The sequence below is a fragment of the Pseudochaenichthys georgianus genome, chromosome 21, assembly GCF_902827115.2.
Source record: "Pseudochaenichthys georgianus chromosome 21, fPseGeo1.2, whole genome shotgun sequence".
Taxonomy (NCBI): Eukaryota; Metazoa; Chordata; class Actinopteri; order Perciformes; family Channichthyidae; genus Pseudochaenichthys; species Pseudochaenichthys georgianus.
Genome location: NC_047523.1, coordinates 32,433,414 through 32,447,965, shown reverse-complemented (window position 1 = coordinate 32,447,965; position 14,552 = coordinate 32,433,414). Strand labels below are relative to the sequence as shown.

At 42.4% G+C, this 14,552-nt stretch overlaps 1 protein-coding gene across 1 annotated transcript; it reads right to left on the bottom strand.

The window, feature by feature from the left end:
• Nucleotides 1-456: 456 nt before the first annotated feature.
• LOC117466434 (RCC1 and BTB domain-containing protein 1-like) lies at nucleotides 457-13,657 on the bottom strand. The gene is given in 16 exon segments (XM_034109657.2): nucleotides 457-600; nucleotides 1,623-1,753; nucleotides 2,252-2,403; nucleotides 2,504-2,630; nucleotides 3,110-3,189; nucleotides 3,191-3,298; nucleotides 3,410-3,447; nucleotides 3,449-3,525; nucleotides 3,528-3,552; nucleotides 4,396-4,503; nucleotides 4,584-4,742; nucleotides 5,489-5,655; nucleotides 5,732-5,882; nucleotides 6,686-6,721; nucleotides 6,723-6,919; nucleotides 13,550-13,657. Coding segments are annotated over 15 exon segments (1,590 nt in total). The 5' UTR covers nucleotides 6,813-6,919; nucleotides 13,550-13,657; the 3' UTR covers nucleotides 457-459.
• Nucleotides 13,658-14,552: the final 895 nt, after the last annotated feature.

Genomic DNA, 14,552 nt, shown 5'->3' with positions numbered 1-14,552 from the left:
ACATCTAAAAGTGCAATCAGCCTCAAACTTCATTCTGAAAACCACAACATAAGATGGCACATACAAGCTATGATGCAGTCTTCTAATAAAAAGAAACAAAATCATATTCAAACAAGTGCAAACACTAAAGAAGTAACTTGGTCAATAATAAGGTAAAGTGATATCAGGCAACTGGCAAGAATATTTCAAGTTGAAACAACTCGATCAAGCGATAGTAAGTCTCGCAATGCAAATAAACCCTGTGTTTACACAATGTGTGTAAAGTAAGAAGAAGTCAGACACAATATACTGCTGTAACTTCACTGTGTGATGTCCGGTCATGTCTGGAATGAAAGGAATAATCTGACAGTGATGATAACCTATGTAAAGTTTGTGTAACACCCGTCAGAGGAGAGACAGAGTCCATTAGAAGTCACTCCCAGGGCCTCCGCCTCAGAGGCTATAATGAGCTATGATTGGTCAGTTTTTAAAGGCTCCACAGCGGCTGGCTCGACAAATGAAATTTTTGAGCAGGTCGCCGTTAATCTGCCAGAAGGCGGCGGTCTGGGTCACCTCCGTCAGGTGGTTCACACAGAACTTAAAGCAGAACTCCTCCAGGTCCTGAAAAACAAAGATAAGAGCACGGATTAGCAAAGGCCTCTTCATGTTGGTCCATGTTCTTTCAAATTAACCACTTATTTGGAGAGTTAGGGCCCTAGCACAATATCCTTCTCGTTTGTTCACATCTTCAGCTCAGCAAAATACCAAAGCAAAGTCTCAAGCATCCTAAAAACAATGCAGTTTCTCAATGGTTCACAGGTTTTATTTGACTAAAAACATGTAATTATTATAACCAAGTGTTACAGCCGCTGCTACCTTGTGCCCTTAACTCTGGTCGTGTGTGTAGATGTAAATGAGCTGTGCAGTTCCCCTGCTATCACAGATGACAGACGCCTCAACCCCCTCCTTGTGACAAAGCCTTCATTTAGCAGTGTGTTTTTCTGTGGCTCGTTAGACTGCTTAGCAGTGTGTTGTAGCATTCTTGTGTGTATTGCGTAGACCCAGGTGAGTAGCGCCTGTAGACCCGCACCAGCTGTGTTCTTCCACAGTCCGTTTTGTTTATTGTTTTGTTTCCACTTTAGAAGTGAGATTTTCTTTCCGTTTGTATATCTGGGCAACTCTCTTTTGGAGACCCCTTTTGTTGGATGGTGACAGCTTGACCCGTTGTTGGGCCAAGCTGTTTGTGTACATCATTTTACTTACTTACAGTAACAAATAAACCACCGGTAACGTATACCAATTCCAATCTGGTCGTGCCGTGTCCTTTTGGTCCCCCTAGCCAGATTGGCAACGTAACACGTCTGAGGCACTGCTTGAGTGGCAACATGTCACAGCATCTCCTACTCACCACTGAATTTCTTCTCATACATTTCCTTATGTAACAGACTTTCTGCAATATGTTAGCCTCCCTATATTATTCGTGCTTTTTATCTGCATGGACCTTTAATGCAGTAATGCTGTAAATGCATGAATAAAGGATTTCTGATACTCAAAACTAAGTAGATGTTCTCCCTATAACTATGGGATGGCAGGGGAACTGATACAAACAGGTGATTGTTGGTAGACTGTCCGTGACCTCTGACCTCTGCATCGTAGCGCACGGCAGCCGCCAGCAGTGAGAAGGCGTTCTCCACGGTGATGCCTCTCTTTATGATGTGTTGACAGAGGCGCTTCAGACGGTTCTCACAGTACGACGTGGCCAAATCCAGCAGCCCTAAGAGATCCGAGATAATAACATGGTGAGTTAAAAGGGGCCTGTTGTGTTCATGTTCAGATTCATATTAGTATCTTGTGCCTCTCCTGTGCTTGTCTCCACGCTTTAATGTTCAAAAAGCGCTTTATTTTTCTCACTGCCTGTGCTGCAGCACCTCTTTCACCCTCTGTCTGAAACCAGAGCCCAGTCTGCTCTGATTGGTTAACTGGACGGCTCTGTTGTGATTGGTCAACTGCTTAGAGAAGTCCCGCCCCTTAGCCTATCAGGTACATATGTGCTAGCTAATAGAAGCGTGAGTGTAACATATTGTCACTATGATCCGGAAGTAAACAAAGGAGTCCAATGGAGGCGTTTCAGGCGGGATGTGGGTGTGAATACATTAACCTGTATAACACACTACATGAATGGGAAACCCCAACAATCATAATATGTCCCCTTTAAAACAACCAACATTCAAACTGAAGTCAGTCAGTCAGTCAGTGTGTGTGTGGTTCTGACCGATAGCGTCCTCCGGAGGCAGCTCCACAGCGTCGGTGTAGAGGAACTCCAGGAAGGAGCGGTACACCGGATAGGAGAACTGATCGATCTCTATCACCTCCTTCATGTCTTCGTTCCAGTGCGACTGGAACATGGTCCTGAAGTGTTCACACCTGCACAGCAGCGTGTAGCAGGAGAGAAACTCAAGTTATTTCTAATAGTCCAGTAAAGTTTCAGGACTTTGACTGACAGCTCCGAGATGGAGTCCCTGACCTGATTTTGAGGATGGCTTTGTGGACGCAGATATGTTTGCCGTCAACGCAGAACTTGAGGTCGGCTGTCTCCGGGTTGTCAAACTCTTTCTTCAGAGATTGAGCCACGGTCAAGAAGTCATCGTGCTCTGCAGGGAGGAAACACACACACACGCACACACACACAGCTTTAGGAAGATAAAACAACAGCATATCTCTTATATATTAAACTAACTGAGACTCAAGGATCATAGATTTGTTCTGTAATTTTCATGATGATTTTTTTTATTGTTTATAATGTTTTTTAAGTCAGTTTCCTGCAAATAATTATGTACTTTGGTACTAATTACATGACAAAGTCTGCCCAAGCAGTACAATGCGATTTTATGAGTTCCCTTTTAAATTGGAACTATTTATTGGGTACAAAAATATTTCCCTATTTACTGTACTTTTGTAATTTCTCTTTGATCTGGCATCTATTGGTAGCTTTCTTATAGCTTGTGTTTCTATTAAGGCCTGTGCCTGTTATGTTACAAAACCAATAAAGAGAATGGTGGAAATAATTCAAACATGAAATGCTAAAACATTTCAGATTAGCTGAACCTGTGCACATTAACCTTTGCCTCACCCATAGAGAGAAGCTTCCACATGACTGAGGGCGTGGCGAAGCAGGCGAACACATCGTCGGTGCAGGTGAAGTGTGTGAGGAGGGCAGCATGATGGACTGGCCCTGCACTGACCCCACATGTACACCTGGCCGCTCTGGGTCTTACAGGCTGAGGTGTGTGTGGAGTGGCAGGCGGCGACCTCCACTATCCTGCAGGGGGGAGAGGGGAGGAGTGAGGGAGGGAAAGGCAGGGGGAGAGGAGAGAGTGAGGGAGGGAAAGGCAGGGGGAGAGCAGTCTGTAGTATCTGTGGTGACGCTCACCTCTCCTTCTCCGTCATGATGAGCAGCGGGCTCAGCTGGGTTGCTCTTGTTTCCGGTGCCCAGCTGTCCGTAGGTGTTGGCCCCCCAGGCGAACAGCAGCCCCTCGTCTGTGAGGGCAGAGAGTGGGCGTAGCCCGAGACAATCTGGAGAGAGACAGACACTCCAAGTGTAAGACTGTGAACAGCGTAAGAATGTAAAACATGTCCATTACAGAAAAGAAGTGTACAGATTTGAAAGCAAAACAAGCTTCATGGTGAACAATAAAGTTGTCCTGTTGCTTACTCAAAAGGGTCTCCATTCTCTTTGCTTGTGCAACTTTTAAATATGAAGACTTGCTCTGTTTCATATATTATGAATTGTATACCTTCTTGTGTTCTTGGTAAGAGAAGGAAGGTATCACTTTCGGCTCTGGTTACATTTAAAATAATAGTCTATTACCTGTAGCCTACTGATAGGGTTAAGGAGGTGGGATTTGAAAGCCTGTTTTGAGGTCTTGAAGAATCCTAACATAGGAGCATTTATTTATTATTTTACTGAAGAACAAACAAAGTGTACTTGCAAACGTGCTGTTTTCTTCTGCTATCGTCTCACTTGTTTTAAATGCATTCAGAAAAGGTGACAGTTCATACTTGTTTTTGAGTGTTATTGAAAGTTTAAGAAGTGTTTAGGAATTCGTTTTCAGGTCCTTTAAGATAAGAGTAAATTGATTTAGCAACTCTTAATGAGCAGGTCGTTAATCACAGAGGAGAAGATATAATAAGTAGTATAGTATTTATTCAGTGGATGACCAAATTCAATTGACATACATTTGTGATTTTTATAAAAATGTTTCTCTTAGTTATGACTTTTAACACAAACGTTTTTTCTCTGAATATTACCCCACTCCACTATAAATCTATAGTGCCCTAATACTCATCTGAACAAATCAAGAGTGGCACTGGGTGAGACACCCAAATATACGGTTTTGTGAGTTCCCGACCCCATACCTGCTGCACACATAAGCCCTGCAGCGCGGCGAGGCGGCAGGGGGTCAGCTGGTTCCCGCTGTTCCCGAGTCCCAGCTGTCCGTTCCCGTTGTAGCCCCAGCCGTAGACCTGCAGACACACAGAGAGCATCAGTGCTGCGGAGGAGATGGCAACACTGTGTTACATTAACGTTTAAATCAAACAGTCACCTCTCCGTTGTCCAACACTGCCAGAGACGAGGTCTGCCCGCACACGATGCTGACGGCCACTTTGTTCTGCAGACAGCTGGACACTCTGCGGGGGGTCGGCTGGTTCGCTGTGGAGCCCGAACCCACCTGACCACAGTTGTTGTAGCCCCACGCATACACCTGGAGAAGAAGAAGGTAGACAGTTATTATGACATGACACAAAATATTATCCATCCACACAATCCTATGCTGTAAAATGCACACTTTGATATCCCTTAAGAGGGACTGCAACAAACAGAGTATTTAAACGATGTGACTGTAATGAATGTACTTTATTATGAAGATTTTTTAAATATATACTCCCAGAGTAATGATGGGCTGAAGATTGGGAGTTAACTACAGTAAACGTGTTATATACATTTCTTGCTTTTCCCTGATGGCCTGAATAAATCCTAAATCTTGCTAAGCTCCAAAAACAGAAAGAGATCTGATCGCTTTTGTGTCCGCAGAAAACGTTGAAAAGGTTTCTAAAGCGACTTCAACACTTTGTTGATATTGTTTTCCTTTTTGCTTAGAGAAGAGAAAATGTATACCAGTCACTACTTCACTATTGGCCCCAAAACAAACGAGTGTCCTAGAATATCAAACTTTTGATCACTCTCAACTAAACTTTTTAATCTCATCCCTTTACAAATATGAAGCACAGTATATAAAACATTGTTGTTGTATCTGGGAACCAACATGTTTACAGCACGCTACAATATGAATCCGACAATATTTGAAATATTTTGTTGCACAATATTGTACTTTGGGCTTAGTTTTCTACGTTTCTCAGCTCTGAGGGATCAGCTCGTGCTCAGGTGGCCAAATCTGAATCACATGCATCATCAGAAGGTTTCACACAGGTTTCTGCTGCAAACACTCACTTCTCCTGAGTCAGTGAGGGCCATGGAGTGGTGCGAGCCACAGGCCACCTCTGCGACCTTCTTATTCAGCAGGTTAGCCGACACGAGCAGCGGAGCGGCTCCTTGGTTGGTCGTCCCGTTCCCCAGCTGGCTGTAGCCGTTGTGACCCCAGGCGAACAGCTCTCCATCTGAAACCACAAAACGCTGAGTCATTCTGCAGCACTCTCTAATCCAAGAGGAGGATTGGACGTCCTGTGCAGCTACCCTCTGTGGCCAGCAGGATGTGGGGTCCGCTGCCGTAGCTCACGCTGACCACCTTCTTCCCGCTCAGGAAGTCCAGCTTCTTGGGAATAATGGAGCTCTGACTGTCTCCTGTCCCCAGGCAGCTGCTGCAGTTTAACCCAATCACATACACCTGAGAGAGGGGAGAGGAGGGACAAAAGAGAGAGCGAGTAACAGTGATCAGCGGGGCTGAGCAGAGGAAGTTATTGTGAGCCGAGTAGGTACCAGGTCACATTCCAGAAACACAAACATCAGGCGGTGCTGATAAGAGCAAACTCAAAACAGCACGACACAGAGAGGACAACACAAGGTCATGAGCACAGGCCTCCAGCTTGTTTTGATATTTACTTTAAGAATAATCATTGAAAGATCCATAACATTCTCTAAGATAACTAGCAACATTTTGCTGCTGATTTTGATCTTTCTTTAGGGAAAGCTTCACTTTAAAGACGAAACCCGTATGTCTGGGTAACTTACCAATTAAAGAGCATGTTTCTCTGCAGGCAACACTATATTATGACATATGTATTCATATATGTATGTATTCTTATAAAGTCTTTATCGTGAAGAATACAACAAACACACTGAATAAAACGTATTTGGAATCAGGAAGTCCAGGCCTATGAAGGTTTGTATAGTAGTAGTAATAATTGGGTCTTTTGCAAAAACACTAGTTTTGACGAACCCCCATTCAAGTTAAACAAATCATGTTTTGCATCACATTTGGATTCTTTGTTCACAGTAAAGGCTTAAAAAAAAGAATCTTAAAGAGGGAAAACTATTTGCTATACAAATGAAAATATAAATCTAAAAAACCCCAATATGCTGGGTAAAATTAAAGTAATGTGAAACTTGTAGTCCAAGATCCTCCAACTATTACGCACCAGTAACGATGGCTGATTAACTCCACAGCCCTGTTCCCCCCCGACGCCTCACCTCATCATCTTTGGTGATGAAGACGGCCTCATTAGCAGGACGTCCCAAACACGCAGGCTTTCCGTATCGAGGAGAGCTCCTGGGGCCCCATCATGCTGAAAATGGGCCATTTGGTAACATCCACCATGATGCTATCTCTGTGGACTCGGGGTGAACCTCAGTGCAAGGGCTGGGGGGGGCGGGCATCAGCAGGAGGAGGTGTGGGGGGGGCAGAGCTGCCAGCGATGCAGTGAGCTGGTGTTAAAATAAAATGCAAAGTCAGGGAGCATCAAGGACATCTGACAAACTTTACAGTATAAGCATTTTTCATTTAAACAAAAGTCATGAATTCTATCTTCAAGGTTTGAATACTTTGGGACAGATAGGCGTGAAAGATACAGAGATGTTCAACAAAATGTAGTAATATGTTTGTATTAAGTGTGTAAATGTTCTAAGAGTGATATCGTGAAACATGTACATGCCCCAAAATCCAACGCACTGTCCGACTTTGGTATCAGCTCACAAATCATTTCAGTGATCTAGAAATGTCCTAATCCTGACAGGCCTCACCAGCAGATGGCTCAGTTACAGTGACATGTACAGAGATAAAGGAAACAGACTTGGAGATAATAATACATATTTTTGCAAACCCATTTTCCTTTTAAATCATAGTACAATGAGAGGATCCTTAGATCATTAACTAGCTAGATGTTAGGTGGCTGCCTCTTGCTGCACCGTGTCTACTGATTATGTTTGCCTTTTACCACTTTACCTTCTTATTTGTGTTTTTTCTTTTGACTATTTACTATATTGGTATTGACAAGAATGGCCACATTTTGTTTTGAAAGTTTTCTGGTTACTCTTGTGTTACTTTCGACACTTTTTGTATTGAGTACTCTTGTGGTTCATGTCCTTTATACTGTAGATATGTGCATAGACTTGCTGCTGTAATTGTTATTTTAGTTAATTGTATTGTATTTATATTTTGTTCCACGTTTAAAGATGTTGCTGCTGCAACAAAATAATATCCCAATCGTGCATGCGTAACTTAGTTAAAAATGTGTATACATAATTATTAGTTTATAAATTACGATTTACAATAGGTTGTGAATTTTATCTTTATGACATTGTGTCCTTTAATATTTGTGAGTAATGTTTCTAGTGGGAACACATTCCCGTTGCACATTGTTTTCTACTTCATGTATGTCATTTCCGCTTTCCCCTCACACTGAAGTGAGCAGCACTGCTGAGGGCAGGCCGTGCTAGGAATTGTGTTACAGTTTATTACAATGTTGTGTGGTAAACCGGCTATTTAAGTTGATGAAAGTGATGTATGTTGTTAAGTGTCAATTTGGGTACATTATTAACCCGTTTTTTGTTAAGTTTCCACCGTAAGAAATTGTATATTGAGTGATATTTACGGTGTGGTTTTGGCGGGAAATAGACGCGATCTGCGTCATTTTCTTTGTTTATATGTCAACACTTTCTGACTTTTCTTCCTTTTGTAAAGATGTGCAGCGCGGATGTAAAGGAAATGCTGTGTTTCTTCAGAGGTATGTTTGAATGTTATGTGATTACTTAAAAATAAGATTTTCTTCTTCATTTCATAATTTCTCAAATTGTATAATAGTATGTATAAATAAATAAATACTAGAGACACTGAAGTGATCACTGCTGAGGATGTGCAACGCGGATGTAAGGAAATGTTGTGTTAGTTCTCAGAATAAATGCCAGAAAACACACTCAGATGCTTCGCTGTCGTTTCCTGATCGATAACGGTACGTCCACACAGCAGCTTTTGACGAATCTTCCACCGCTTCTCTGCCCATTGACTTTGAATGGGGATGACGTCACTTTGCCTCGCTTTTCGCCGAACTGCATTGTGGGGGAGCGAAGCGAAGATTTCCAGGATTCAAAAGTTGAGCAATGTTCAACTTTTGAATCTGAGCTGGAAGCGTCAGCCAATCAAATCACGTTTATGCAAATCTGACAGTAGAAGCGCAAGCCAATCAAACCGCGTTTATGCAAATCTGACAGTAGAAGCGCTAGCCAATCAAACCGCGTGTAAGCAGGGAGAACCAGAACGCAGTTCATTTCCTCATATTCCAAACGAGAAATTACGGTAGCAAATCACCCGGTTCTTTACGACCAGAACTATTAACGGGATACAAACCGGAGGAACCAGGCATGGAGGGAGGTGGCAGAGACAGTGGGTGAAACTGGTAGGTTTTCGCCTGTTTGGGGTTTTTCGCATAAAATCCCCGGGGGTTTTTGCTTTGTATGTCGGGGGCGGGAGATTCATGTGATTGGTTGTTGGTCGCAAAAAATCCCCAAGCTTTCAGACACGCCCAGCTCCAAGATTTTCAAGATTTTTTTCAAAGCTGCTGTGTGGACGTACCATAACGGAGCGTTCACACTACAGCTTCAAAAAAAGCTTGGAGCTGGGAGTGTCCGGAGCTTGGGGATTTTATTCAAGCAACACAACCAACAACCAATCACATGAATCTCCCGCCCCCGACATACAAAGCCAAAAACCCCGGGGATTTTATGGGAGCAATATATATATATATATATATATAAACTCCCCAAACAGGCGAAAACCTACCAGTTTCACCCACTGTCTCTGACTGCGGTCAAGCCAGCCTCCACTTGGGAAAACACAGTCAAGCCAGCCCGCACGTGATATTGGGGTGCGCAAATATTAGAAGCATTACGGTAAAATCCCAGCGCTTAGTCGGTCAATAACAAAAGCACCTTTAAAAACAAACCAAACATATTAAATTAAGAAATATGTACTATATAATGTGATCAATAATTATTTAAAACAAACTACGTATAACTACCACGAGTAAATGTAAAATGTAAGGAGTTTCAAAATAAAAGTCCTTTGAAATCTCATATTGAAATCTCATATGAGCTATCAGCCCTGTGTTTAGATAAGAATAAAACGAAATCTCTCCCTGATCCAAGACTCATCTCACTGCAGGGTGATAGAAGGACACCCCATCTACTCACCCAGGAAAAATCAGGACATTCTGATGTGGAGTTTCAAAATAAAAGACCTTTGAATCCCATATATGAGCTATCCGCCCTGTGTTTAGATAAGAATAAAACGAAATCTCTCCCTGATGCAAGACTCATATCACTGCAGGGTGATAGAAGGACACCCCATCTACTCACCCAGAAAAAATCAGGACATTCTGATGTGGAGTTTCAAAATAAAAGACCTTTGAAATCCCATATATGAGCTATCAGCCCTGTGTTTAGATAAGAATAAAACGAAATCTCTCCCTGATGCAAGACCCATCTCACTGCAGGGTGATAGAAGGACACCCCATCTACTCACCCAGAAAAAAATCAGGACATTCTGATGTGGAGTTTCAAAATAAAAGACCTTTGAAATCCCATATCTGAGCTATCAGCCCTGTGTTTAGATAAGAATAACACGAAATCTCTCCCTGATGCAAGACTCATCTCACTGCAGGGTGATAGAAGGACAGCCCATCCACTCACCCAGAAAAAATCAGGACATTCTGATGTGGAGTTTCAAAATAAAATACCTTTGAAATCCCATATATGAGCTATCAGCCCTGTGTTTAGATAAGAATAAAACGAAATCTCTCCCTGATGCAAGACTCATCTCACTGCAGGGTGATAGAAGGACACCCCATCTACTCACCCAGAAAAAATCAGGACATTCTGATGTGGAGTTTCAAAATAAAAGACCTTTGAAATCCCATATCTGAGCTATCAGCCCTGTGTTTAGATTAGAATAAAACGAAATCTCTCCCTGATGCAAGACTCATCTCACTGCAGGGTGATAGAAGGACACCCCATCTACTCACCCAGGAAAAATCAGGACATTCTGGTGTGGAGTTTCAAAATAAAAGACCTTTCAAATCCCATATATGAGCTATCAGCCCTGTGTTTAGATAAGAATAAAACGAAATCTCTCCCTGATGCAAGACTCATCTCACTGCAGGGTGATAGAAGGATAGCCCATCCACTCACCCAGAAAAAATCAGGACATTCTGATGTGGAGTTTCAAAATAAAAGACCTTTGAAATCCCATATATGAGCTTTCGGCCCTGTGTTTAGATAAGAATAAAACGAAATCTCTCCCTGATGCAAGACTCATCTCACTGCAGGGTGATAGAAGGACACCCCATCTACTCACCCAGAAAAAATCAGGACATTCTGATGAAGGAAGAAGCAATGCGTCCCCCGACAGTCTTAGCCTATAGAAGATCAGATTTATTCTATTTCTTTTTCTTCTATTTAAAGATTATTTTTGATTCTGTACAATGAGTCCATGCTGCTGTGACAACCCAATTTCCCAACTTGGGATGAATAAAGTATCCATCCATCCATCCATCCATTTTGAAACTCAACATCAGAATGTCCTGATTTTTTCTGGATGAGTAGATGGGGTGTCCTATCACCCTGCAGTGAGATGAGTCTTGCATCAGGGAGAGATTTCGTTGTATTCTTATCTAAACACAGGGCTGATAGCTCATATATGGGATTTCAAAGGTCTTTTATTTTGAAACTCCACATCAGAATGTCCTGATTTTTTCTGGGTGAGTAGATGGGCTGTCCTATCACCCTGCAGTGAGATGAGTCTTGCATCAGGGAGAGATTTCGTTTTATTCTTATCTAAACACAGGGCTGATAGCTCATATATGGGATTTCAAAGGTCTTTCATTTTGAAACTCCACATCAGAATGTCCTGATTTTTTCTGGGTGAGTAGATGGGGTGTCCTTCTATCACCCTGCAGTGAGATGAGTCTTGCATCAGGGAGAGATTTCGTTTTATTCTTATCTAAACACAGGGCTGATAGCTCATATATGGGATTTCAAAGGTCTTTCATTTTGAAACTCCACATCAGAATGTCCTGATTTTTTCTGGGTGAGTAGATGGGCTGTCCTTCTATCACCCTGCAGTGAGATGAGTCTTGCATCAGGGAGAGATTTCATTTTATTCTTATCTAAACACAGGGCTGATAGCTCATATATGGGATTTCAAAGGTCTTTTATTTTGAAACTCCACATCAGAATGTCCTGATTTTTTCTGGGTGAGTAGATGGGGTGTCCTTCTATCACCCTGCAGTGAGATGAGTCTTGCATCAGGGAGAGATTTCGTTTTATTCTTATCTAAACACAGGGCTGATAGCTCATATATGAGATTTCAATATGAGATTTCAAAGGACTTTTATTTTGAAACTCCTTACATTTTACATTTACTCGTGGTAGTTATACGTAGTTTGTTTTAAATAATTATTGATCACATTATATAGTACATATTTCTTAATTAATATGTTTGGTTTGTTTTTATAGGTGCTTTTGTTATTGACCGAGTAAGAGCTGGGATTTTACCGTAATGCTTCTAATATTCGCGCACCCCAATATCACGTGCGGGCTGGCTTGACTGTGTTTTCCCAAATGGAGGCTGGCTTGACCGCAGTTGTCTCTGCCACTTCCCTCCATGCCTGGTTCCTCCGGTTTGTATCCCGGTAGGTGAAGAGGGTCTGGTCATACAAAACCGGGTGATTTGCTACGGCGATAGTTAGTTTCTCCTCCAACTTTTTTTGAAATATAGAAATGAACGGCGGGATATCTCTCCCAGCTTAGACGCGGTTTGATTGGCTACGGCTTGAGCTGTCAGATTTTCCGAAACGGGATTTGATTGGCTGGCGCTGGCTACTCCGGTGTCTCCAGCATCAGAAGTTGAACATTGTTCAACCCATTGTTCAACTTCTGACGGCGGAGACGGACCGCTCTGCTACCGACAATTCAGTTCGGCGAAAAAGCGAGGCAACGTGACGTCACCCCATTGAAAGTGAATGGGCAGATTGGAGTTTTCGACGCTGTCGACGCTGTAGTGTGGACGGGCCGTAAGGAGTCGCTCACGGTTGTGACCCGTTACACAGATGTAAACTAAAGATGAAAGTCTAGTGTTATTAATGTTTTTTTTACGTGTTGCTGTTAAATGTTGCCTTTATTCTGCTGTGAGCCTTGTAACGGAGGTGATCTCTGGGCCCATAGATCTCGGCCTCCGTTACGGGTAATATAGCACTAAAAACATTGCACAGAAAGCAGGGGAATATATGTAATTTATGTAACTAATTTGTCTGTCTCTGTTTCCTGGTTTCATGTTAAAAGTGTTCCCCTTCCCCCATGTCTGTGGCTGTTGATCGTGTGCACCTGGTGCCCTGTGTTGTCTCCTCCCCCTCACCTGTGTCTAATTGCTGATTAGTATGTGTATTTAGGCTCTGTTGCCCTGTCTGTTTGGAGGCTGGTAGTGTGGGTGAGATCCTTGTGGCTGCTGACTGTGTTCAGGGGAACAGCAATTGAGGCTGTGAATCATGTGCTTATGATTTGAATAAATGCCCACACCGGCTTGTATTTTTGGACGTTCTGCCTCTGCATCCTTGCTTGGTCGGACCGCTCAATTGTCAGCTTCACAAGCCTGAATGCTGATACACACAGATGTATCACCTGTTTTCTATAACCTCAGTGTTGCCTGTGTCACTGAATCTGTAATTGTCGTGTGAAAACAGCTTATGGACCCGAAGAGGCTTATGCATTTCTGAGGAATTAAAAGTGTTGAAACCCTGGGTCTCATAGGTTTTATGTGTCATAACACGTTTTCCTATTTCCTATTAAAACAGCAGTAAACATGCACCTCATTACTCATATAGCCTGTTACTGTTGTGGCCATTGTTACAAACACATTATTCAGCAGTGACACAACAAAGTGAGTCTAGACTGTTCCGCGTGGACAGTCACACTAATCCCTGCTAACATGCAGTTTAACATGAAGAAAAACAGATTTAAAACGAATTTTAACGCTACAGAGTAATAACATTATTTGATTGAACTTACCTGTTTATTGTGTACGTTTCCGGTGTTTCTGGACTAACAGTTTCCCCTGTTTGTTGGTGGGTGTCCGTTTCTTGCCGCTGACCGAGGCGGAAATGTGGAGAAAAAATAAATCCACGTGACCCGAAGACCCAAGTAATCGATCGCAGACTGAGTTCAGATGGAGGGATCCGAGCTGTGAACGCGATATTTAATCAATATTCGCACCCTTTTTTTTTTACACAAATTATTTTTCAGAACTTTCTATCACATTTGATCCTCTTTATCAGAGGATTCTATTGAGAGGCAAGTAACAGAAAAAACAATTAAGGTGATCAATATCCTAATTTGTATCGTCTTATAAAAGTGGTTAAAAACAAGGTAATGGTAGAAGGTAATAATAAATAATAATGCATTTTATATAGGCGCCTTTCAAGGCTCAAGGTCGCCGTACAAACACATACAAAATAAGATGCACAATAGATAACACCAGCATAAGAGACAAACAAAACAATGCAGTATATAAATCAAATCAATAAAAAGAGGATGTGTGATGGATAATGATCAGGGTGGATATGCGAGTGTGAAGAGATGTGTTTTGAAAATGGGGAGAGAGTCAGTATTGCGGATGTCAGGTGGGAGAGAGTTCCAGAGGCGGGGTTCAGAGCGGCTGACGGCTCGAGACCCCATGGTGGTTAAACTGAAGGGGAGTGCGGATGGGTTGATGTGCAGGAGGTCGGAGAGGTACAGAGGAGTGAGGTTATGAATGGCCTTAACAGGTTAAAGGTGAGATTTGACGGGGAGCCAGTGAAGTTGCTGAAGAACAGGAGTGATGTGGTTAATGGAGGGGGTTCTGGTGATGGTAATACAATACTAGTTAAAATAACACGTCGAGGTAAAACTAGTTGGAATCAAAACCGTCAATGGTGTATCACCTTTAACAAAAGGGTGGGGCTTTTATTTTGTCAAGATACATTTTTTGATCTGGGAAAGCAGATGTAATTTTTATTATTGTCTAAGATTATAT